A 23,754-nucleotide genomic window follows, 5' to 3' on the forward strand; every position below is an offset into this window, starting at 1 on the left:
CTGGAAGCAATGATGATAACAATAGCAGCTAGACAGAAGGAGACAGACAGGAGCAGCAATGTAAAAAAAAAGAAAAAAAAACAGCAACAATGGGTTATGTAACCAAAAATAAAATGGGAATTCAAATTCTGAGATATTTAGCCACTTTTATATAAAAAAAAATATGAAGGGAATGTTTAATAAAAAAAGAAAACAAAGCCATCCATTAGAAATGAAACTAAAGGCACCAGTCAGATGCTTTTACTGTGTTCCATTGCTTTTACAAACTTTCAGGAGTGCTGTTATATTGGGCCAAAATAAAACTGTCATTCTGTGTGAAGATCATTTCAAAACACGCTGCAACCTTTCAAGCCCTGAAACATTTTACTTCATTCTTTTTTGTAAAATAACTTATCAGTTTGAGTGTTAAGGCAGCATTAAGAAAGCCACATGGGATACAAAGTCAGGCTACACTATTATTAGTCTCTGCAGTGGATCTATGCTATGGGCGAATGTCGCCTCCTGCAATGAATCATGAAGCTCTTAAGGCCAGAGCATGTCCCGAATATCAAATACACTCATAAAAGGAAAACCTGTCCCAGATCCCACGAGAAACATTTCCCTCCCCTTTCAAACGTCCAACTAAACCGTAGAAATCTAAAATGACTTCTGCCGTTCTGAGTTCACATTTCCAGTTCAAGTATAATGACGCACGCTGATTAAATTGATTTTAACACCAACCACAGTCCATAATAGCCAGAAATGCCTTATTAGAGAAGAGAGGAATGTGCATGTGTGTGACTCCATGCGAGTGTTGGCTAAGAGGGAGACTCGGAGAGAGAGTGATCCCTCTGCCTGCTGAGAGGGAAGAGGGAGATTTAGTTGGATACAGCTTTCCGACACAAGCCTCCCCTTTGTTGCTTTATATACTTGTGATGGTGAAGCCAAAAGGAAGAGGAAGTGGAGCAGAGTGAGTTAAATAAAACTGTTGTGTTTTTGTGAGCTTAGAATTTACATTCAGGGATGCTCAAGGTCCCTTTCTTACGGAAACAACTACTTAGGTTTCAGATTTTATGCAGATTTATTTTATTGTTATTCGAATCTTAATTAAATCCTCCTACAGTGTTGGAAAGGAACTGGTTATTTATTCAGTTGCTATCTGCGACTTGATCATTAGATGGCTCTAAGTTCAACACAAATGACCTTTACCTGTTAAAGAAAAAAAAAAAAACATTCAGGTAGATAACATTCTGAAAAGTTCATATGCTAAAGAAAATGAGCATCACAAAAGGACCGTGGTCTCATAAGCATTCATGCTAAAAAAATAAAATAAAATTCTGATGCCGTTTCATATTTGTTGTAGGTCATCTATGGTCAAGCAGGGGCTCAATTACAGGTTGACGAGGCTGTCAAACCCAAAATTTTATTTTTGCTCTGTGTTGGCAAAAGATTTTGTGAAGAGAGCGAGTGAGAGAAAAGAGAGGGAGAGAGAGATACAAGGTCTCCATAACATAGACAATTCTAAAATAAGCATTTATCTATATTTTTACCAAAAGGGAGTTTTACCTAAAATGATGATTGGGGTTTTTAAAAAGGACTACTATGAATTAGTACTTATAGTACCTTATTTCCAGTATACAAGAAATTTGATCAAATTAGGTTTGCAACAAGATGTAGAAACTCTCTCACAGGACAAATGATAATTACCATTTCAACTTGAAACCCTCAGTAGAGATTAATTCTGTATTTAAAGAAGTTATTCACTTTCCTGCTTCATTCTGTTGATCATATCAGAAGACTGTATATGTAAAAATGTCTCAGTTAGATCATTGTTGTTTGTTGCTATTTTGTTAGTCAAACACTAAGTTACAAGACAAAAATTAGGCATAGTAAGGCAGCCCGTTTTATCTTTCTACCTCATCGCTTGAGACTTGCTATTCTGCCAGAATTATTTCAAAAAAGTAATAAGATAATATAAATGAAGGATTAAAACAGTGAAGTTGATGGAAATTTTTTTTGGGAAGACATAAGTTTGTGTGTGTTTGAATATGCAGTGTAACTGTTGGTTTACATAGAAAGGACAAAAAAAAGACAGAATGAAGGTACATCAATGGGGACTCAAGGATAACATGCATCTATAACATATATTTTTAACTACTAACTTTGTAGACTTTAATTGGGGAAAATGAAGGTCAAAGGACCTTCATTTTCATATATGTTTCATATATGTTATATGCAACAACATATAATCATGATAGATCAAAGCTTGGTCACCAAATATTTAAGATAAAAAATAAATGCATTTGGAGTTTTACATCTCTTTCTTGCTTTGCTTTGGTGAAACTGCCCAATTAGACCTGTTATTACAAGCTGGTCTGAGATACGTCAATTAACATAAACGTAGATTTTCAAAGAAGCAAACACATCATAACTCTACTTCACTTTGGATTTTTGACAGCGTTATGTACACAGCACAACGTTGTCATGTTTTACACTCTTTACATTACATGGGGACAAAGCTAGATCCCTGCTAAAAACAAGCAGATGAGGTTGTAATACACAATTAAGATTGCTGGGTGCAGTGTAAATATGTTTTAAATAATATTAAGCTTTACAGATCATCGCAAATTTGGGTTGAATGTCACTAATGTATATATTTTTTTTTCTTTCAGAATAAAGACCAAATGCAGACAATAAAATGATACACAGTGGCGTCTGCAGCCAGTGACAACCAAAAAAAAAAAAAAGAAAAGAGAAGGCTACTTGCAGCAGCAGCCTGAAGGGCTTATTTTTTCTGACTGACTTCAAAAAACAAGATGATCAAAAACAAAGACACTGTGGGAATCTTGATTTCCACAGAGCATTCACCAGGTCCATAGCAACACCGGTCAGCGCAAATCTGAGCCCCGTACCACTGTCCGATTGAACTAGGTAATTATCTACTCTATAGAGAACTGTGAAAGGCATCTGAAAACAGTGAAGAAAATCCCAGCTGAGACTAATTGTATGTCCTAATGGGAGATTGGTTTTACAATTTACTTGGCTACTTAGTGTTTTATTCATCAACAGTTCCACAATCAGTTGTATGGTTGTACAATTTGTCAAACAGGACTCTTTGAGCTCAACAGAAACTGGATAGATTGGAGTTGGCTGTCACTTTTATTCTCAGTCTCAGATCCGATAGCAGAGGGTTTTTTTTTTTTTCTGCATGCGTCTCTCTGCAGCAGAAACCATTACACATTATGTGGCTCTAACATCAGAAACATCAGCTTTGGGGAATATTCACATTCCAGTTATAAAGATAATGCTATGAAAAATGGACACCATTAAATAGTCAATGATTTCTGATCTCAAAAAAAAAAGAAAAAGAAAAATGCCATGGGGATCAAGGCATTTATTAATGTGCACTGAGGGAGATCTATGTATATAAATAGACAGCAAATAAGTGGTTGATAAGCTCCAATACATCACGAAGAGTCTCAGGTGTTCAGGTGAAGTGACAGCAGTCTGAGTATTTTGAATGATTGAATGTCAGAGCTTTAAAATGACGAAGTCTTGCCATTAAAGCCTCTCAATCACAACTATATCACAAAGACAAAGAGCATGAATAACATACGATAAACACAGATATAACTAGTAAAATAATGTCTCACAAAGACATTTTCATTTATTTTGTAAAGTCTATTTAAGAAAAATCAAAGTCACAAGATTGTAAAGATTTTGAACTCTTTCTTTCCATTCTGATTAAGAATTACGAAAAAAAAAATCAAATAAAAAATACTCTAATAGATCTCAACTCACCGTGTAAGTGATCACTGCCAACATACCAATCAAGGTCAAAGAGCTGATCGAGAAGGATAGAGCAGAAAGACCATCTGTAAGAGAAAAGGAAACCATTGTAGATTCTCTCTAAGCATTGAGGGGAAAATCTTAATATATCTCACATCAAAAGCTGCTTTTTGTTGTACATTTTCGTTGTACTTTAAAAAGGTCTTTCTTTACCGGCGTGAATGTTAATCAACAGCCAGTTGCATGTTTAAATAGAAAATAAAGATGTTTTACTATGTCTGACTAATATGCTTAACTGTGTTTTTTAACCTTAAAAGATGCTAGTAATTAAACTTAGTATTATGTTTCAGTAGAATAATATTTTTTTTTAATTGAAATCTTTGGCCACCAATGAAACCACTATGTCTGGTGCAAAATTAAGACATTTTATCGCCCCAAGAGTACCATCTCCAAAGTAAATCATGGTGGTGGCACCATTATTCTGTGGCAATGTTTTTCATCAGAATGGACTGGAAAACTGATTAGATCGCAGGGAAGATGGATGGTAATAAATACAGGGATATTTTTGAGCAAAACTTGTTTCAGTCTCTCAGTGATTTGGGGCTGGGTCGATGGTCCGTCAAAGCATACTGCTAAAGCAGCACGAGAGCGGTTTAACGGGAAACATCACCCGGATATGCACTGGAATGTCAATGGCAAAATGTCAACCCTATTGAGAATCTGTGGTCAGACTTAAAACCTGTTGGTCACCAGCGGAAACCATTTAAGTGGAAGGAACTGGGGCAGTTCTGCTTTGAGGAATGGGCAAAAATCCCAGTGGTAAGATGTGGCGAGCTCATAAGGATTTATCCAAAGCAAACTTCAGCTATGATTTCGACAGAAGGTTCTACAAAATACCAAATTTAGACGGGGTGAACAGCTATGCACACAGAAGTGGTTTGTTATTTTGTCCTGTTTGTTGTTTGCTTCACAATAAAAATAATACAAAATGTTGAAAGTTATGTTCTGTAAATGAAATTATGCAAATCCTACAAAAAAATAATTTTACTTCCGTGTTGTGAGGCAGCAAAACACAAAACATGGCAGTGGGGGTGAATACTCTCACAAGGCATTGTACATGTAAGCATACAATTTTGATTTTAGCTCAACTCCTGAACCATGTTGTGTGGGGAGCATCAATGTGGAAGACATTGCATGAATGTGTGTGCATACAATGTGAGCAGGACTTGAAAAATCCTATATAAATGTAGTTCACTTGAGCTTTGCTATAGCTACTGAAAAGATGAACATATTTAATAAGCTAGTGCGATCACCAAAACAATTAAGAAACATAAGTATTACAAAGGCTTAATACTTTGATTTATGTAAGATTTATGAAAGCCTAGATCATACTTTCTGCACAAACTGCTTTTTTTGGTTAAACTGGTCCACAGATGATTTGATAGTCACAGCTCTGCTCTTAATAGTAATATTTCACCCAGGGTGAAATCTGGAGTCCAACAACATAGTGCGGTACAAGATCTCACAGTATTGCTCACCAAAGTCTCAGGAAGTGCTAGATTTTTATGGCTAGCAGCGGTCATCTTCTGGTGAAGAACCACTGTATGCACCAGACAAGAAGGTGAGTGTGTTATACTTTCAGGCTTTCTGTATCTGTGTTTGAGAGTCACATTGTGAAAAAACAAAGGAAGTTGTTCTTGAGTTACCCTTTTGATTGACAGAGTAAACTAATAAGAAGTTTTAGCTGGACTGAGCCAGAGAACTGTTGTAAAACCATTAATGAAGCACCTGCCGCTTTTACATTTTTTTTATCTAGCAGTACTTTGGCTTCCCGGTAGAAAAACAAAAACGGTGACAGACATGATGCAAATGATTGGGAAAACCTCGGCTTACCTTTAGCCGAGGTTTAACACAGATTCTAACACAGGAGTTAGAATCTGTGTCGGCGATAGTGCCGAGTTGTGCTGCTTTCTCTATCATTTTAAAGAGTTTCTGACATTTTTACTCATGTCACAAAGAACCAAAAAGCAGCCCACCACACTCCCTCATTAAACCCAAACTGGTCATTTCTACCCTGATCTGGGTATCTTTAAAGTACAGTATGTGATTCAAAAACTTTTATTCTATTCGTAAAAGCACAACACATGACATGAGGGCCACTATGGAATTAGACAAACCACAAGCAAAATAACTGGACTAGCCAAACATAGATTGTGTGAATCACCTCATGGCGTAGTCTGGTTGTATTGTTACAGCCTTACTCATCAATGAGCTACGGGATTTGCTAAACGTTACTTCTTTTGGAGACAGAGTCTTGGGCCTCCTGACAGGCAGATGAAAGGTGGTCTGCCAGATGAGATTTTTCAGGCAGGGCATGTCACAGCCAGGTACGGCAGTTGTAATGCTCCGGACAGCAAAGGCTTTACAAAAGGTGATTAGATTGGCACAACGCATTACCAGGACTGAACTGCCAGCCTTCCAGCAACTTCACAGTCTGGACTGTAGAAGAAAGGCGGACAAGATCATCTCTGACCTCTGCCATCCCAGCTACACGCTGTTCATGCTTCTCTTCTCCAGTCAGGCAGTAGGCGCAGAAGCATACCGACATGCACCAGCAAATTTAAGAACACTTTCTATCCACGAGCCATCAGGATATTAAACTGCCTGAAAAACTGAACATCTGAGTTTTCCTGCAGCCTCTTCAGGCTTAATGTATTCAGAGTAAAAAAGTACTAAGACTTTGAAGTATACTGTTTCCCACAATATTATTTATAATGCTTTCTTTAACTGTTTTCTTTCCTATTTAATTGTTGATTATGGAATTCCAATTGACTATTATTTTTTCTTACAAAATTAACTTTACTGCGCAATAATAATTAGAGAATTTCATTACAGTAATGATGTTGCAATGTTGCAAATGAGAATTAATTTGAATTGAAAGGCATACAACTGAAGTAATCTGAACTGAACTGAAATAGAATCTTGTATAAGTATAAAATTTGGAATATTTTAATTAGGTTAAAATGACATTGTTTTATATCTAGAATCCCTCTTTCAAGATGTTAAATTTACAAACGGGACTTTTGAATTGCTGCAGTACACCATAGCAAATAATTTGGGTCAGAAATATGAAATGAAAGCCCTAAAAACTACCAGGGGATTTGAGGTAAACACTCTTGTAACTTATATATTCCGTCCTTTTAGACAAGGACAGATGATATTAGTAATCACATTCCCCTTAGATATAATGCTTTACACAATAGGTGTTCAAACAGCTTGGTTTTTCAGCTTATGTAGGTTGAGTTAATGTGTGTAACCCACGAGAGAGAAAGAGGACCACCTATCAGGAAAGCATAACAGTAGGTGTCAGGCCAGCTGCCAGAGATAAAGTTAGAAGACAGGGATTGATGAGGAGAGTGATTGCCTCACTCCCCTGTCAAGATCCCACCTGTCATAGTATTCTAAGTAAAAAGCCACACATTTGTCCATTTATAAATATCCCTCATCCACTCAACAGCAACTTCATAAAGCCCAGACCACCTGTCACCATGGTCATAGGTGGGTCTCTCCTTGTCTATCTCCTTGACAGCAGCATTTCAATTGCAAAATTAAGTCAGTATTCAGGGCATGTATAATGTGTGCTGTTTACATCATTAATCACATTCTTCTAGAGACAGTTCACATGCATCAGCACAAGGGCAAAAAAGTGTGATATAATATATATGTTGTCCTCATTCTATGCAATAAGAAAACTTTGAAGTCTGACAGCCAGGCTGAACATTAACATTTGAATACCTGTTTCTGATTCCCGGGTGTTTCATTGCAGTCTTACTTCCTTTGTCTGGTGGTGTGCTTAGTGAAAAAGACAATAGCCTCATGTTCTGTAGAGAGAACATTCTGCACATAGGCTCGACACAAAGCGAAGGATGGATGTTTGCTGCCAGTCTTCTTCGTTTCTCAAGCAGATTTTCCAGGGATTATACGCAGGAAATATTGTCCATTATTGGTTATGCTTCCACATCTGTATAGTGTCAATTCAAAAACCAGTGGAATGAGAAAGCTCTTATCTCTCTCCACATATAGCCCTTGAGGCTTGCGTTCATGTATGAGCCTCATGCACGAAGGTGTTCTTTCAGGAAGCTCCTTTAGCTCTGGCGCTCTACATCAGTGGAATTTCGGCGAAATGACAGAATCATCAAAAGCAGCTACAAAGGCAGCCATATGTTGGCACGCAGACTATGATAAACCGCAGCGCAAGTAAAGCCGCAAAAAGCTGGAAAAGGACAGAGAAACTTTTGCAGTGGTAAGCTGCACAGCAATGCGGATGTGGACTACTTCTTAAAATATAATGAATGAGTTTGGATGGTTTATAACATATGAAAACTGGAACTGGAACTTAATGACAGATTCATAACATCAATATGTTATTCATAAAAAAAAACTAAAAACTAAAACAAACACAAGAACTGACCCACCGTCTTGCATTGAATTATCTAAACAATGTCATGTCATTTTGGTAACTGATTTGAGACAGTGAAAGCCAATAGTCTGCAGTTAAACAACTGTGTAGACGTCAGTGGTGATGATTAGTCCGACCGTCCGTCCAAAGGTGACCAAATTCAGCATACAGAGCTTTGTAGCAGAGGGCGTCTGGTGCTGGGACATTAACAATATGTTTCATGGGTTCTGAAGATTCTGGGGCAGGGTCTCTGCACTGGGCTTGCCTCCAAAAGATGTCTGATTCGATCTGATTATTATCTGACCAGGTTAAGTTCTCCCAGTAGAATACAGAAAAGTGATATTCAATGGACAATAATGTTTAAAATCCAACAGTTTATCATAGTTCTGCAATTTTGTCAGTCAAAAAAAAATGCAAAAATGGGTTAAATTAGTTTCATAGATAGATTTTCCCATAGAAATATGGCAACATAATTTTGTGTGTCTGTATGTGCAGTCAAGCGAAGCTGTTCTTCTCTACGCTAATTAAAAGAAAAAGTTAAATGTTACAAGCCAGCCTCAGGTACTTCCCCAAGGCAAAGCCAAAAATTAGAAAATTAGAAAACTATACTGTCCTGGTCCTGAATAAGAAATCAAGAGCTGCAGTACTGATCTGTAAAACATTCAAGGAACACTGGTTTAACAAGTGTAATGTTATAACTATTAAAAGATGCAGCAGCTTTAATGAACTGTTGTTGCAGAAAAGTCAGGAGAGTTATGTGGCCAAAGTGTTTTTTCTTCACACAATTAACTTCCCATCTGGACAAAAAAGAAGAATCTGGGAATTAGAAAAAAGGATGATGCTCAAATTTCCTCTGCAGCCCAGCAATTTCCCCCGTTGCACCAATGGAGGAAGGTTAGGGACATCGCTTAGGAGGTCCCAATTAAGCACAGAGGCAGATGGTTCAACTTTCTCTTTGGTCCCCATATGGCAACATGCCACGCAACTGTTAGTAATCCATACTGGCTAAAGTTCCTGCACTAGCACTGAAACAGTAAAAGGCCTAATTCTAAGGAAAAAGTGAAGATGTGTGTATTAGTGTGATGGGGAAAAGCTATTTCCTAAAGATTTTATGATGTAATTTATGCTGGAAAATTTGAAAAAAAAACAAACTGGGGAAAATGCATATGCATTTTATATGTATGCATTTGTTCCAGAATATATTGTATTGTATATGACAATGCATAACATATTTAATTTAGTATTTATTGAATTACTGTACCCTTTTTAAGAATTGTTTTTGTTGTTGGCACAATGTTTATAAAGCCGTTGATCGCTGAATTAAATGGTCGCATTGACCAGAGGTCAAGAGCCTAGAACCTACACCAGATGGTCTTTTTCACTCTGACTTGTGAACACAAGAGAGGAGTCATTTCAGTTAAAATATGACTTTTAGCTAAAGGAAAACAAATTTGACAGTAAACAATGATACTGGACAAACATCAAAACTGAAGATGTTCATATTAGAAGTAATTGTGATTAAATCTGCCCAAAAAACCATTATTTGTGGGGAAACTCCTGTTATAACATTTTATATGGAGATTTAATAAGGGTTAGTTGCAGCTCTTAACAGGTGCAAATAAAAAGAAAATAAATGACTTAAATGTGGTAAGATGACAAGCAGTTATGACTGAACAAGAAACATCCCGTAGTAATCAATAAAGAACTTAATGATTAAATTATGTTTTTTTAGTCTTACTTAAAATGCACTGTGAAATCATGATGATGAAAATCTGACAATTTATAGAAATCCACTTTTTGTTACTCATAGACAGAGCAAACAACATTCACTCTCTTTGATGTGGAAGTAGCTACTGAAGAAAGAAGAAAGTTCACCAATTTCAGTATCACTGAGATATTTCATAATGATTTCTGAGAATCTACAAAAGGTAAGGAACGCTCATTACAAAGAAACTGCATTTTCTACCGGGTCACATGTCCTGTTTCTTTAAACTGATACTTCTAAACAAGGCATAATAGTAAAGCAGAACCAACCAAGTCGAAGGCGTTGAAGTAAAGTTGCTCTGATTGTTCAATTTCAACTCTCACCCTCAATCAAGGATAGAAGACTGTATTTTTTTATGATTTATTGAGATACGTCTGGCTCGTTCAGACTAAGAGAGACTGTGTGTTAAAGCAGATAACAGGAAGGCTGTGGGCTCTGAAGATGATAAGAATGTAATTGTACTCTGGTTCTGTAAAGCTGTGTTGCTTTACCCATTTGAGCCTTCAGTCTTTTTCATGAAACTTTTTTTTTTAAATATTGGCAGACTTTCAGAAGTGTCATCATTAAGGTAATGATTTTCTAGGAAACACACGGTTGTGAATGCCAGCCATCCACACTACTAAAATGTCACAGACAGAACACCGACTCACACCTCTGCTCCTTATATAAATACTCAATAAAGCGCTCACAGGACGTAAACTAAAATTAAATTAATTACAGTTCATACAGAGAAACTGGAAAAAGCCACAAAAGTCAAACTATTTCTATAAATCCTAAAAATAACAAGAACCAATAAGGCTGTGTAGCAGTTGAGGAAAAATATGAGACAGTAAATGATGAATGCATAAAGAAATAAAAGGTGTCAAGTTGAAAAATTTATTTGAACTATAAATGGGCTTCAAGGGTAATTATAACAAACAGAAGATATTTAAAATTCAGGTTTTGCTGAAAATTACAGGAAGTGTGTTTCATAGCGGCTGTACTTACGGCGACTGCCAAGCTCTTCAAAAAGGTACTGCACTTTCTCCCACTGAGTGGAATTTTGTCCAGGTGGGGCCTCGAGTGGAACAAATGCTCTGAAAAAATAAAAATAATAAATAAAAAAAAAGACTGCTCCTCTTTGAATATTAATACACTTTTCATAATTTGAAAATTCAAAGGAATCCTACGCACTGACAGCTGAAACCCATTAAGGGAGCCACAAGAAAACAAAGCTTTCACCCAGAAAATATGCTGTGGATTTTGGAGCGTGTAGATAACTGATAAGTAATTTCAATGTGTTTTTCAGTTTTTTGTGCCCATTGTAGTACTTCCAATGGGCACAAGTACTACATTGTACTTGTAGTACTTGTAGTACAGGTTTAACGGACCTGTTTAGGTCCGTTAAACAGGACAATGGTTTATTTTATTTCTGTGTTTAATACTTATTATCTATGACATTTCAATTTCTTACAAATAAATTATGGACTTTTGTTTTAGGATTTTTCTTTTTTTTTTTTTTTACAATGGTGTAAATTTCATGCTCCACTAAAAAAAAAAGTATGATGTGTTCCACACTTATTTTACCTGGTGTAGAATGTTTGAGCAAAAAAAAAACAAAAAACATCTGACCATTCCTGACCATTTTTTTTTCAAACTCCTATAAAGTAGATTTACATTTTTAAAACACCAAGATCTCTAGACTTGTATTAAAACGAAACTTGTGTCCAGCTGTCCGACCTTGTAACTTCAACTAAATACCGACTGACTGGACACTGACCTCTTGGTATTTCAGCATCGCAATCAGAATTCAGAGCAAATAAACCAACCACCGACAGGATAAAGCGGCAACAGTTGCAGTTTATTTAGTAGAAGAGCATTTATACGACTTCGCTCTACATTGCATCTTCTAAACTTCTAAGTGTGAGACAGTATAGCCATGTGCTCTTTATTTTCTCAAAGCAAATAAGCTTTCCTTCAAAGTCCCATTTTATGGTTCAGAGAGCACATTCAATCGCACAGGTTGGACTCTAGCTATGTTGCTGTCACAGCTCCCAAAGAAATCCATTAAGTTTCCCTGGTGTTACTGAAAGCAACCTGTGTAAAATTTGAAGATAAATAGAACATGACTGAATATGTGCGCCAGTACATACTGCATTTCTTAATTCAATATAGATCAACACAGGGGGAAGGTCTGATACTCCCTCTGAAGGTGATTTGGGTATGAGGATTTGCATAACTGAGTTTAGACTCCTATCTACGAAATATGCCTTTTTGTAAACAGAGGTGGTTTTTTCCGCCCCTCTTGATGTTTTATTGTGGGCAGACAAATATTGCTTTAGTTGTTTGAAAGGGTTTTCTTCTCATTATCAATACAATAATGCATTCACACCCCTTTTACCTGTTGTGTAGTGAAGCAGAAGAAGCAATTCGAGTCTAAAACTCACCCAATTAAAAGGAGCGCCACGCAGACGAGGACAAATCCAACCGTGTACTTCAGAGCATTTTTCACTTGCTGTAATGTAAGAAATAATTAAATTGGTCAATCGTGGTCATGAAGTGAAATATTATTATTCACTGTGAATATGATAAGAAGCTCAGACTGCATTGAGATAAGGACTACAGCAAGTGTGTGCAAGACAAAGTGGGCGTAGATCCAGTGTGACTTTGCGGAGATAGCATTTCACATCCCGCGCCATTCAAGGTGCTTTTTAAAGTTCCGACACAAAAGACCTTCTTATCTTTGCGAGAAAGTGCCTCGCTCAGCTTAAAACTGACACATGGCAAGGAGAGCAGTACATTGCGGTGGCTGATGGATCATGCTCACTAATTACTGATTTGTACCATCACTCACTCGAAAAAAACTTCCAGAGAGAGGCGTTTAAAACAAATGTCATCTGCAAAATTAAAATAAAAGGACCTAAAACAGACGACTGAATAAAGTGGCACAAGGCTGAACAACATGTTTTCATCACAGTGAATTTTAGTCAAACTATTACCTGGTTTTGATCCATCTGCCTTAAATTTTGCTCCACATGATGGGCAAATTGTTTTCAACTGAGGCATCGAAAGCAATGTAGACTGCTGTCATGAAACGTTTACTAAATGTCTCAATGTTCTCGGGTCTTTTTCACAGTTCAGTCTTCTTGGTCTTTTGACAGCCCTGTGTTGTTTCTTCTTGTAATCATGTTGCAAATTCTTATTTCCGTTTTGCTCTCAAGTGTTTAAAAAAAAACTGCATGACATAGTTCATTTCCTGGAATTTATTTACAAAGAGATACTTGAAAATTATGCAAACAAAAAATCTCAAACTTAAACTGTATTTAGTGAAGTGAACAAAGTCAGTATTAGGCACAGATAATCCTGATAGCTGCAAATCAGAATTGCCTGTGGCTATTAATGTACTATTTCTTAAACTTTAAACAAAAAGCCATACAAGTAAGCAGTCATTTAGTCTTATACTGTGCAAAACCTAATAATGTCACATTAAGCAATTCTTCTTAAGCTTGGAATATTTATTTGCATCTATGCATTAGGGATGCACATTGATTTTTGAGTTACCAAAACAAGCAGAAATTCCAGTAATGTTTATAATAACTTAGTAAGGAGGCTTTAAAAAAATTCTAACGAGGACTAGAAGTCAATGCAATTGAAAGTAATTTTTTTTTTAACTGCCAACTGCTTTTTTTTTCTTTTTTTTTTGCAAGCGAGGGGACTTTCAATTCAAAATCACACATGTAACAATAACCAAAGGAAAAACCAAAAAAAAAAAAAAAAAAAAAAAAACCTACTCAACATATTTAGTTTTATCTGAACGGGATTAAAAACTAGAAATCATGGCCAAAGGTGAGTTACTACTATTCACAGAAAACAAACTTATCCTTTTATCCACTGTGTGAAAGATTTGGTGAAGCACCCACCTACTGAAACTCCAACCTCTCCTCTGTAAGAGAGGGTTTTATAGGCAGACTATGAGGTAAATGATCGATATAGATGCTCTCATTAAAAATAAACAAAATAAGTAACCATCCTAAATCATAAAGCAGTGGACATCATTACCTCTTGTTGAGATAAGTGTGGTAAATTACTGCTCCCACTAGTCGGGCTTTTGCTGCGTTCTATTTACCTCGGATGTTGGAACTCAGAACTGGGATTGACATCTCACTTTAAAAAATGTATGATGTATGAAACTAATTATGAACAAAAACTATATTTTCTATGACTTGATTCGACTCATCTCTGGTTTATTCAGGCTGACAGAAAGCCTCTTTAAAAGAGATAACAGGAAGATTGAAATTAGTATGGCAACGTTGCTGTGTTTCATCCTGTTGAGTTCTCACCATTTGTCCGTTTGAAAACATGCTGAATTTGGAAATTCTGACCTTTGTCTGACCTAGCTATGCAAGTTATGCTAATGATGAATATAAGATGATAGACACAGTTTAAACTAAAATATGGAGTCTGACTTACAGTCTACTCTCTGAAATACTTGGTATGGAATTGACTTGGCTTATATAGTAGATTATTAATTAGAAACCAGACCAAAAAAGAAGAAAAATTTTAAATGCTGTTATTTCATGTATCGAAATAGTAGTTCGTAAAGAAAAGTTGGATTCAGTCAACATGAGTATTGGTAGGTACGGACAGTTGTCAGTCTGCCTTTTTATTTCCACACATATGTATGTAGAATGTAGCATTCTATACAAACTTTGCAAAATTGCAAGAATGCCTGTCACTTCGTTGATAAGCAACTTTGAGTACTGAGGTAGAAAAAAATACAAAATGTGTTGCCCTGTAAACATAGGGTGAACCTTTTAAGAGACAAATGGGTTAAACGTTATGAAATTAAAATTCCAAACCAGTGGACTGAGGATCCAAGATCATGTCTGAATGTTGCCAGAAATTTGGGGATGTTAACAATTTTTGATCAGATCTGGTAGAATGACAAAAAAAAAAATGTATTCCTGAAAACGACCTATAAGTGAACTGCAGTGCTGCATGCAGGGAAACAAAGGCATATTCTTACCGAACATTTGTTTACATTGTTGTCATCCTTTTCTTCATAGTAGAAGTAAACAAAGGGGATCCAGAGGAAGACACAGAATAGTATTATGGAGTAGAGAGCTACAGGGACACAAAGAAAGGGTAAAAATTAGTCACAATATATTTTTCAAATAAAATTTACTAAAACTAAATGCCAGTTTCCTTTTCAAGTGGTAAATTATGTCATTAAGATCTTTATTACAGCCACATACCCATTTAACATACCAGCTGCAGTGTTTAGATCTATTGAAAAACATTTGGCAAATTGCAAAGCTATCCGACAGTCAGATAACTTTAATATACTACAACTTAAAGCAGGAAGTATTCCCCTTGGAAATAGTTTTATAAAGTACGCTGATGTTTTTTTATTCATTCACTCACTTTGTGTTTTGTGTGTTCTGACGCACTGTGAAGCTGAGTAGAAGATGTGCACCAAAATCATTTGGTGCAAAACCGAATGATTTTATTGAATTCTTTAAGAAATATACCTAAATATCCAATTCAGGACCAAGACATCCCAGACTAACAGGTTTCTTCATGTCACACTGATCGCAGAGTCTTATAAAGGTCTTATTTATTTGATAGCCTTGACAAAAACCAGATGCTAAGTGCAGTCTGAAATATGACTGCCTAGGTTGCTGGAAATATTATATATTAGTTAGGAGCTGACTTACCATTGCAAACTATGAATTGGAAACACCCTACAAACAAAAGGTTTGTGAGAGAAAACCTGGCTTCACCCATTTACTCAATATAATGAGAAACAAATTGAGATTCATACTGAAATAAATTGCCAGTCTAATACAAATCCCCTTCTCTGTTATTCAGATTATATGCTGTTGGTAAGATGAGTATGTCTGCATCTGTTAACAATTTGAAAAAAACAAACAAAAAAATCCAATGTGGTTTAGACCAGAAGACTGTCTAGTCCTAAAAAGCGTGTGGTGAAGGACCTAGCCTGCCAGTGCAGGGATTAATACTGTTTAATCCTATTTGACAAAGCAGATAGTATCCATCTCCACGTCAGAGGTGACCATTACTATAGCAAAAGAAAAAGTTCTCTGCAGCAGAGGAAAAAAAACAAAAAAAACAGCTTCCCTCCACTGAAATTGGTGACCTATTATATTAAGTGGATGCAATAAACCAAGAGAAAACATTCATAGAAGAATGCCATTTTAAGATGGGGGCGTTTTTGTCTTGCAGCAAACTGATGTCAAGGAAGACAGTCCAGACAATCCAAAAATAACTCTCTGAAAAGCATGTCACAAAGACGTAATCAGCCACTTGGCATGGTTTGCTCAACACCCCGAGGTGATAATGTGAATCATTAGCACGAGAAGCAATAAAAACAAATGCAAATGAATGCAAACAACTTACAGCACCGCTTTCTCTTTCCTTGAAACTTTAACAGCTTTTATAAGGACGGGTTTTACAGATATTAACGCGATCTCAGCTTTACCATTTGGCCACAAGTCTCAAATAAGATCAAAACGATTCAAACTGTTTATTTTGTAAGACATTTACAAAGGATATACATGCTTTCAACTTAATAGTGTAATTAGTTTCAGTCCTGAATATGAGCCCAACACATGAAAAATAAAACCACGGAGAAAAAGAGACAAACAAGTAAAATCATTTTAACGACTGCTTAATATTTTTGATCAGTAGCATACTTCAACAAAGCAGCCACACTAATGACAAAAAAAAAGTGCGCTCCAGGCATGTAGAAACACCTCTCTCTCCAAAATGAACCATTTTCAGAAAAAAGGTTCTCTCTCTGCTGCAGGAAAATGAATGTTGCCGTTATAGAAGGTTTGCCTTTTGCCAGCTGTGATCGTGACAGGGCATTGCTTTCAATATGCACATGCTCATTGCTTCACCAGTGTATCCATTAGCACTCATTTTCAGCCAGACAAACCGAGTCGCGGATGATGCCAAGAGCCAATAAATGCAAACTATGCTCAGTATGCAGCTGCTGATGTATGCCTGCAGGTTAAAGTACTGAGTAAAATTAATCATAACACCATGAATATTAACATACAAAGAGAGTAGGTCATATTGAATTATTATGAATCGGTCATTACTCTATATGCAGATCATCTACCGGAAAAAATGCATTATCACTATTAAAACGTAGCCCATTTATCCCTTTGACAGAATAGCACTGCTAAATAATTGAATCCCCTTAACCTTTTAATTTAGGTTATGTGTTTGTGTGTTATATAGATTGAAATCTACTGAAATAACAAGCGGATGTTATACAGTTCTCTGTGTTTAATTATTTTTGAAAAGAAAAAAAATGCAATAATATAATCATTAATTTACATGGCTTGTTGAAAAATATTTGTATTTTCTTTATTACAATTTCTTTCAAAATACAAAATGACACACAAGATGTTTTACACAATAAAGTAATAGCCCTTTATATTAAATACATTTTTGATTTCACCCTTGCAATTTCTACCTTCTGTCTTGTCTTACCAAGCTGGATGTTTTGCTACTGCTTTGACATGTAAAGAGTTTAAAAATCGTTTTATGTAACCTTAGTCAGCCTCAAGGAGATTTGATATTACTCCACTTAATAATGTCTAATAGCTGGAGGTAAGCAGCACTGCAGTTTGATCTGTAGTCATAATATGGAGCCTTGAGAAGTCACTGAGCCCAAACAGGTATCAAAACAAACAAAATGGAAATAGCTTTAAAATAATAATATACAAAGAGCATGTTTTCCACAACTTGTCACCCTGAGATTTGTTTTTATTGTTTTAGTTAATTAAAGAAAAAAATGTCTTTGTGCAGTTACAGAAGTTAACTTCATCGTCTGATGACTAGGATCAAGTTGAAATGAACTTACCTTGAGTCTGTTTGTATGACTGGGTTAAACTGACTATTTTGGTAAGAGCCCTAGACATGATGTTTGTTGTGAATTGGTGCAATATAAATAAACTGAATTGAATTGAACTGCATTTAATTATATCATCAAAAAATAGCCTTTTATTTTTTTGGTGTGCTTGACTATGTCTTTTTTTTTTTTTTACTTAAGGCCTCTCTGAATCACCCAAAGCTGCTCTTCAAAGTAAAACAGAAAATTCTCAGTAGTTTTAGGAATTCTTTGAAGACACAAAGCTACCAGCTTTCAGTGAAATCTGTCCACATATGTTGGCAGGCACATTATTATTGACAAAAACAAAGTTATTGTAGTGTGCACAAGGACTGCCTCCTGTCTCGCTACTTTTCTTAAATGGCTTTGAGACAAGGCAAAGAGAAAGCCAATGATTTATTCAGGAGGCCCAGGGTATTTTGCCCTGTTGCTTAAGGGTCTTATGCACCACTGCTTTGAAGTACTGAAAAGTCAGAGGAAATGTAAAAGTGGACAAACCTCAAGCTTGAAAGCTAACCTTTTATGCTAGATCACAAAAGCATGTTGTATAAAAGGATGTGGGCATCTCTGTAGCAGACAGTCACCCCCAATGTCAAGTTAAATTTAGATACCTGTTCCACTGGCATTTGTTTGATATTCAATTTATTAAATAAAAAAATAGATTTATTATACGGAATTAAGAATTCTTTAGGTTTTTCTCGCAGCTGATTCATGTCTTTGATCAATCGTGTGCTCATAAGTTGAACATACACCACGAGATACTCACGATATGTATGCACAATCAACAAATCATCAATAACTGGCTAAAAATACTTTATAATGTTCTCATTGCGCATCATTCACTTTGAAATCAAATAAGTTCTGCTGTCTCCACATGATTCAACTCCAGTCACATCTTCAGAAAGCAAAATGGAAATCTGCTTTCCAACTCAACAGCTATGCATTCACATTTAAGCTCAAAACACCTCAACATCTGTGTGGTGTAATGCCAAGTATCAAAACGAAGGTCAGTAGAAAAACTGGCAGGGGAAAGACAGTTATTGTCATGAAATTATGAGTGGAACCCATAGTTAGTGTGTGTATGGACGGCAGGCTCTTCAAGAACATTGAATGACACATTAGCCAAGAAAAAAATTCACCCAACCGCATTTCATAGAGGATCTGAATAATAGCTTTTGAAAGAGTAATTCGCTACAGCATCATTAGACATTGTTAGAAATCAAGTTGTTGATTTTATTTTTGTTTACTAAGGGTTTTTAATTTTGTCAGAAATTGAGCTAATTTTTCATAGAAATATATTTTTTTCCCTTGTTAATACCCTAGAATGAAATGTGCCTCTACTGAAAATGTTGACATTGTTTTTATTTCTTAGGAAGCTTAAGTTTGAAAAATGTCCCCAGCTGTCATCTCAACTGAGAATAACAACCTGAGATGTCCCTGGTCGAAGGGAGCGATGGTAAAAATGAAGAATAGAGTGCTGATGAAAGCCAAACCAATAGTAAAACATCTTTAGTCCTAACTCTTGTAGCTAATTATGCAACAGTAGAGAATGTTGCTGGAAAAAAAGAAATCCATCATTTATATAATTTTGTTCATGCACAAAACATTAAATTGCAAGACATAATTGAAAGACCACTGTCTGAAACAATATGTGAATTCAAAGAGTAAGTGAATTATGCCAAAAGCTCTTCAAATCACTGAGCATTCACATGCTTATTAACTGTGATCGTCAGTGAATACAAATCAGTTGACTCTGGAGGGAAGCATGTTTCACCAGAGGACGTATAAAACTCTATGTCAACCCTGCAATTACACCGTTTGTGAAATACAAATGGACACAGCTGTGTCCTGGAGGAAAACTTAACCTTAAATGCTTAATTGGAAATAAAGCTGTGCATAACTTGACATGGAAGTTGGTCTCCACCTACTGGCAAATATCAAAGTGATGCTTCTAAAAAAACGACAAAAGAAAAAAGTCAAAATGATGTCAGATTTTGTACAAAATTTAAAAGGTGTGGGGAAAAAATAGACTTACAGGGTCATAATGACATTTATTTCATCTTTTCCATTAAGGCAGCACATAAATCCTAACCTTGACAAATATTTTCCAAAGTAGAATAAAATCTAAATCAGACTATCGTGAACTTGTAAAAAGATTCAGGTTTTTTTTGCCTTGATTAGAAAGCAAATTTCTTATGAAATAATAAATTACACAAATAATGAGAGAATGTGCATGTAAATGTGCATGTCACGTGCACATTTCTGTTCTCTTTTTTTGGAAGTGGGGGTGGTTGATATTTTCAAATTTGGACAGAACTTTTGGGGGTGGGGGGCTATTATAAAGGGTGCTGACTGATTGATTTAAATTTAATATGATTTTCTCTGCAGGAAGAGCTTGGTCCTGCTAGGTTTTTGTTTTTTAACCACTCAATTTCTCCTACAGGGATAAAGGGATGAGCCTTGCTGGGGGTAAGTAAACTTTGGACTGGGGGCTTGCAGGCTATGTTCTTAATTGATATGACATTTTGAATGTGTTTATGACTTTATATTAAAGGAATCTCATTTTCAATATTTGGCCATATCTTTTAAAATCTGTTCATCTTAAGCTGTCTCCCGAGTTTAACCAAAAAAGTAACAATTTTAAGTTTCAGCCTTCCAAGTTCATTTTAATCAGATGGGAAAAGACAGCTGGCACCTCAAAGTTGTGTGGATTTAGCAAGCTCACATATTAATGAGGAAAAAAAAAAAGACTCAAATCATAGCAGGAGTGAATCTGGCAAATTGGCTTTGTTTTAAGCCCAAATAAAAAGCAAAAAACACATAATAACAAATAATGCTGAAGTGCACAGCATCACTTAGAAACTGTCTCTTTGCTGTGGAGGCAGTTTAATATTTTTGCTTCACAGCATAGAGCACAAACGTAACCATGAAAATGCTGCAAAAATTACAGATGTTCAGGATGATTAACACGGATTACGGTAAAGTTTACAGCAGATTAAGAAAACTTTACAGACTGTATATAGAGCAATCAGAGGATGTATATAGAATAATCAAGTTAACTCACATTTATTTATACCAGCACATTTTAAAATGGGATGTTTACTGAAATGTTGCGTACAACATTAAGAAGCAACAATGGCAAATCAAAGCACATGTAGAAAACAATAACGTCTGCAATTAAAGGGACAAAAGGCAATGATAGAAACTTAAACCCAAGACAGAGCCATAATAAACAAAAGCTAGTTTAGTTTTATAACCCATTAAGAGACTTTATGTGTCGCTATGCGTCTACAGGAAAACATGCAAAACGCAGTAAAAAGCCATGGAGAAAAGCTAGATCTAAACACTGGAACAATATGCCAAAGCTTCAGAGAACTAACCTGCATCAAAGAAAAATCCCCTGCTTTAACTGCCTGTTAGTTTCAACATAAAAGACTAGTGTACCTTGGGAGTAAGCCTGTAAAAAGCATATTAAACAAACAACATCCTGCATGGAATAAATTTAAAAGGCAATCATGTTTTATGTGAGCTAAAAAATAAACCATTCAATCTTTAGATCACTGCTAATTGTAATTCCATTACTAAGTAGCAAAAATTCCAGTAAGGAGCATGTAATTTTATGTTTTCTATTGAAGGCTGTAAATAAAGAGAAAATCAACAAGTGGGAAAGGCAAGAGTTCTAAAATGACACTTGCCCTTCACCTATTGCCAAAACCATGGTTGTGACTCTGTCAAAACGACACGAACACAATCAACAAATCTTGATTACCAGTTTGTGATTTCAGGATTTCTCTCGTTGTTCTGACTTTCTGCACAAGAAGATTAAGTTTCTAACCAGTCACAATAAACATCAGAAAAGCCTAAGCATCATTACACACTTGATGAAACCGTCAGCCCACATGTTGAAGTTACGGCAATGTGAATAGTTTGGTGTCCCAAGAAAAGCATAGTAAAGCATGAATACAAAAGCCTGTAAATACATAGATTACAATAATTGGTTACCTATGGGAGACAACAGCAAATACACTGAAACTGAAACGTTTCAGGTTGAATGTAAAAAAACTGATTTATTATATTTTATTAAAAATAACCAGCTTTTAAACATTCTACAGAAAACCTTACAAAACAGGTTTGATCAGCCATCCAGCCCTCCCTCAGCCCAGTCTCTCCTGCTGCCCAAACATCCTCAGTCATTTACACCTCTTGGTGCCTGCTGAAGTTCACCTAATAGCCTGGCATTGGGATGGCTGATGTTATCTTCTACTTCCTGAACTGAGCTCTGACCCACCTGCAGGAGCCTGAGGAGGATCACGCTCTTTGATTTCTCCAGCACTTTCATCATCATCCCACCAGGGCTTCTAAGCGACAAGCTTGAGCTGTCAGTAGTGGACCACTCTCTGTCCCAGTGAATACTGGACTACCTCACTGGCCAGTATGCAAAGACACTGGGCTTTTTTTCCTGACAGAATGGTCATAGGGAATGGTGCTGGCACCATTGCTCTTCACCCACTACACTACAGACTTTTCTGTTAAGTCTCCATGCTGACATCTACAAAAGTTCTCCTATGACACTGCCATAGTCACCCTCTTCACAGGTGAGTACGGAACTTTGTGGACTGGTGCCAGCGGAACCACCTCCTGATCAACTCGGCTAAAACCAAGCAGCTGGTGGAGGATTTTTGCACCACACTGAGACCAATGAGTGGACATTGAGACAGTGGACTTTCATAAGTACCTAGGTGTTGGCCTAAATGATAATCTGGACTGGACTAACAACGCTGATGTTCTTTACATGAAGGGTCCGATCAGACTCTTTTGGAGTGCAGGAGGTGCTCCTTCTATGAATCTGAGCTGACATCAGCAAAGCTAGTAAGTTGGTGTCGTAGCTTATGAAACATTGAGAGGAAATGTTTAGATGAGTTCATCAGGAAGGACAACTCTGTACTAGGATCCCCTCTCGACCCAGTGCAGGTGGTGGAAGACAGAAGAACTCTGGCTAAGATAATATCACTGTTGGACAATGTCTCCCCGCCTCATGCATGAAGCAGTTGCTGAATTAGAGAGCTCCTTCAGTGACAGATTCCTGCATCCTAGGCACATAAAGGAGCGTTACCATATATCCTTCCTCCCAGTAGCTAGACTCTAATCATCACCGCTCCCAAGTGTTAACATACATACTGGTATTTGCAGTTTATCTCATCTTAAGACATTTCTGCTCTGTTGTGTGCAATATCAGTGTCTGCATATGGATACATAGTAACTGACATTTACCAGTATTTTCACCGCAGCAAAATTTTCTAAATCACAGGTGAAGAAAACTAATGATTAATTTCTGACCTCATCTTTAAATGCACTGAGTTTTATCTAAATTATGGCATCAAATTCACACAGGCAGCCATTCTAGGTATAGCTATAAATGGGTATAATCTCCATGTCCACATAAACCCTTCCTAACCCAGCAGCGCCTATCCAAGACAGAGAAGCATAACAAAATCACGAATTCTTCTTAAGAAGTTTTCTTTAAAGCTTCTTAAGTTCTAAGGCAGCACTCACTTTGGAGTTCACATGGATTAAGTGGAAGGTTTTAATTCAATTTTAGCTACAGCAGGTCGCCTGCAAAGTTACTGCAATTGTACTCTCGCAAATAGTTTGCTCATGTTTCTGTCAGAACTGAAGATGTCGATTAAAAAGGAAAACATGTCAAGTACTACTTTAATTATAAAGAGAGTGTTATGGCTCAAATTCTTTCTTATAGCATGATGAGACATGAAATAGACTTTTAGAATAACTACTGGAATTGCAGGGTTTCAAACAAGCTTCACATATTGTATATGGTTTCTTACTTCCATAAAGAAAACT

The 23,754-nt window shown here is 36.4% G+C and overlaps 1 protein-coding gene across 2 annotated transcripts in view; it reads right to left on the reverse strand.

Annotated features, from left to right (window-relative positions):
• lmbrd1 (LMBR1 domain containing 1) overlaps window positions 1-23,754 on the reverse strand; it is a 66,109-nt gene that overhangs the window by 38,474 nt on the left and 3,881 nt on the right. For both annotated transcript variants that reach the window (XM_007546172.2, XM_016668468.1), the window contains exons 4-7: window positions 14,998-15,095; window positions 12,419-12,486; window positions 10,980-11,068; window positions 3,781-3,854 (exon numbers count right to left, since the gene is read on the reverse strand). In XM_007546172.2, the coding sequence (XP_007546234.1) occupies window positions 3,781-3,854; window positions 10,980-11,068; window positions 12,419-12,486; window positions 14,998-15,095 (329 nt within the window). The remainder of the gene's footprint in view (window positions 1-3,780; window positions 3,855-10,979; window positions 11,069-12,418; window positions 12,487-14,997; window positions 15,096-23,754) is intronic.

Source organism: Poecilia formosa, unplaced genomic scaffold (assembly GCF_000485575.1).
Source record: "Poecilia formosa unplaced genomic scaffold, Poecilia_formosa-5.1.2 Scaffold15, whole genome shotgun sequence".
Taxonomy (NCBI): Eukaryota; Metazoa; Chordata; class Actinopteri; order Cyprinodontiformes; family Poeciliidae; genus Poecilia; species Poecilia formosa.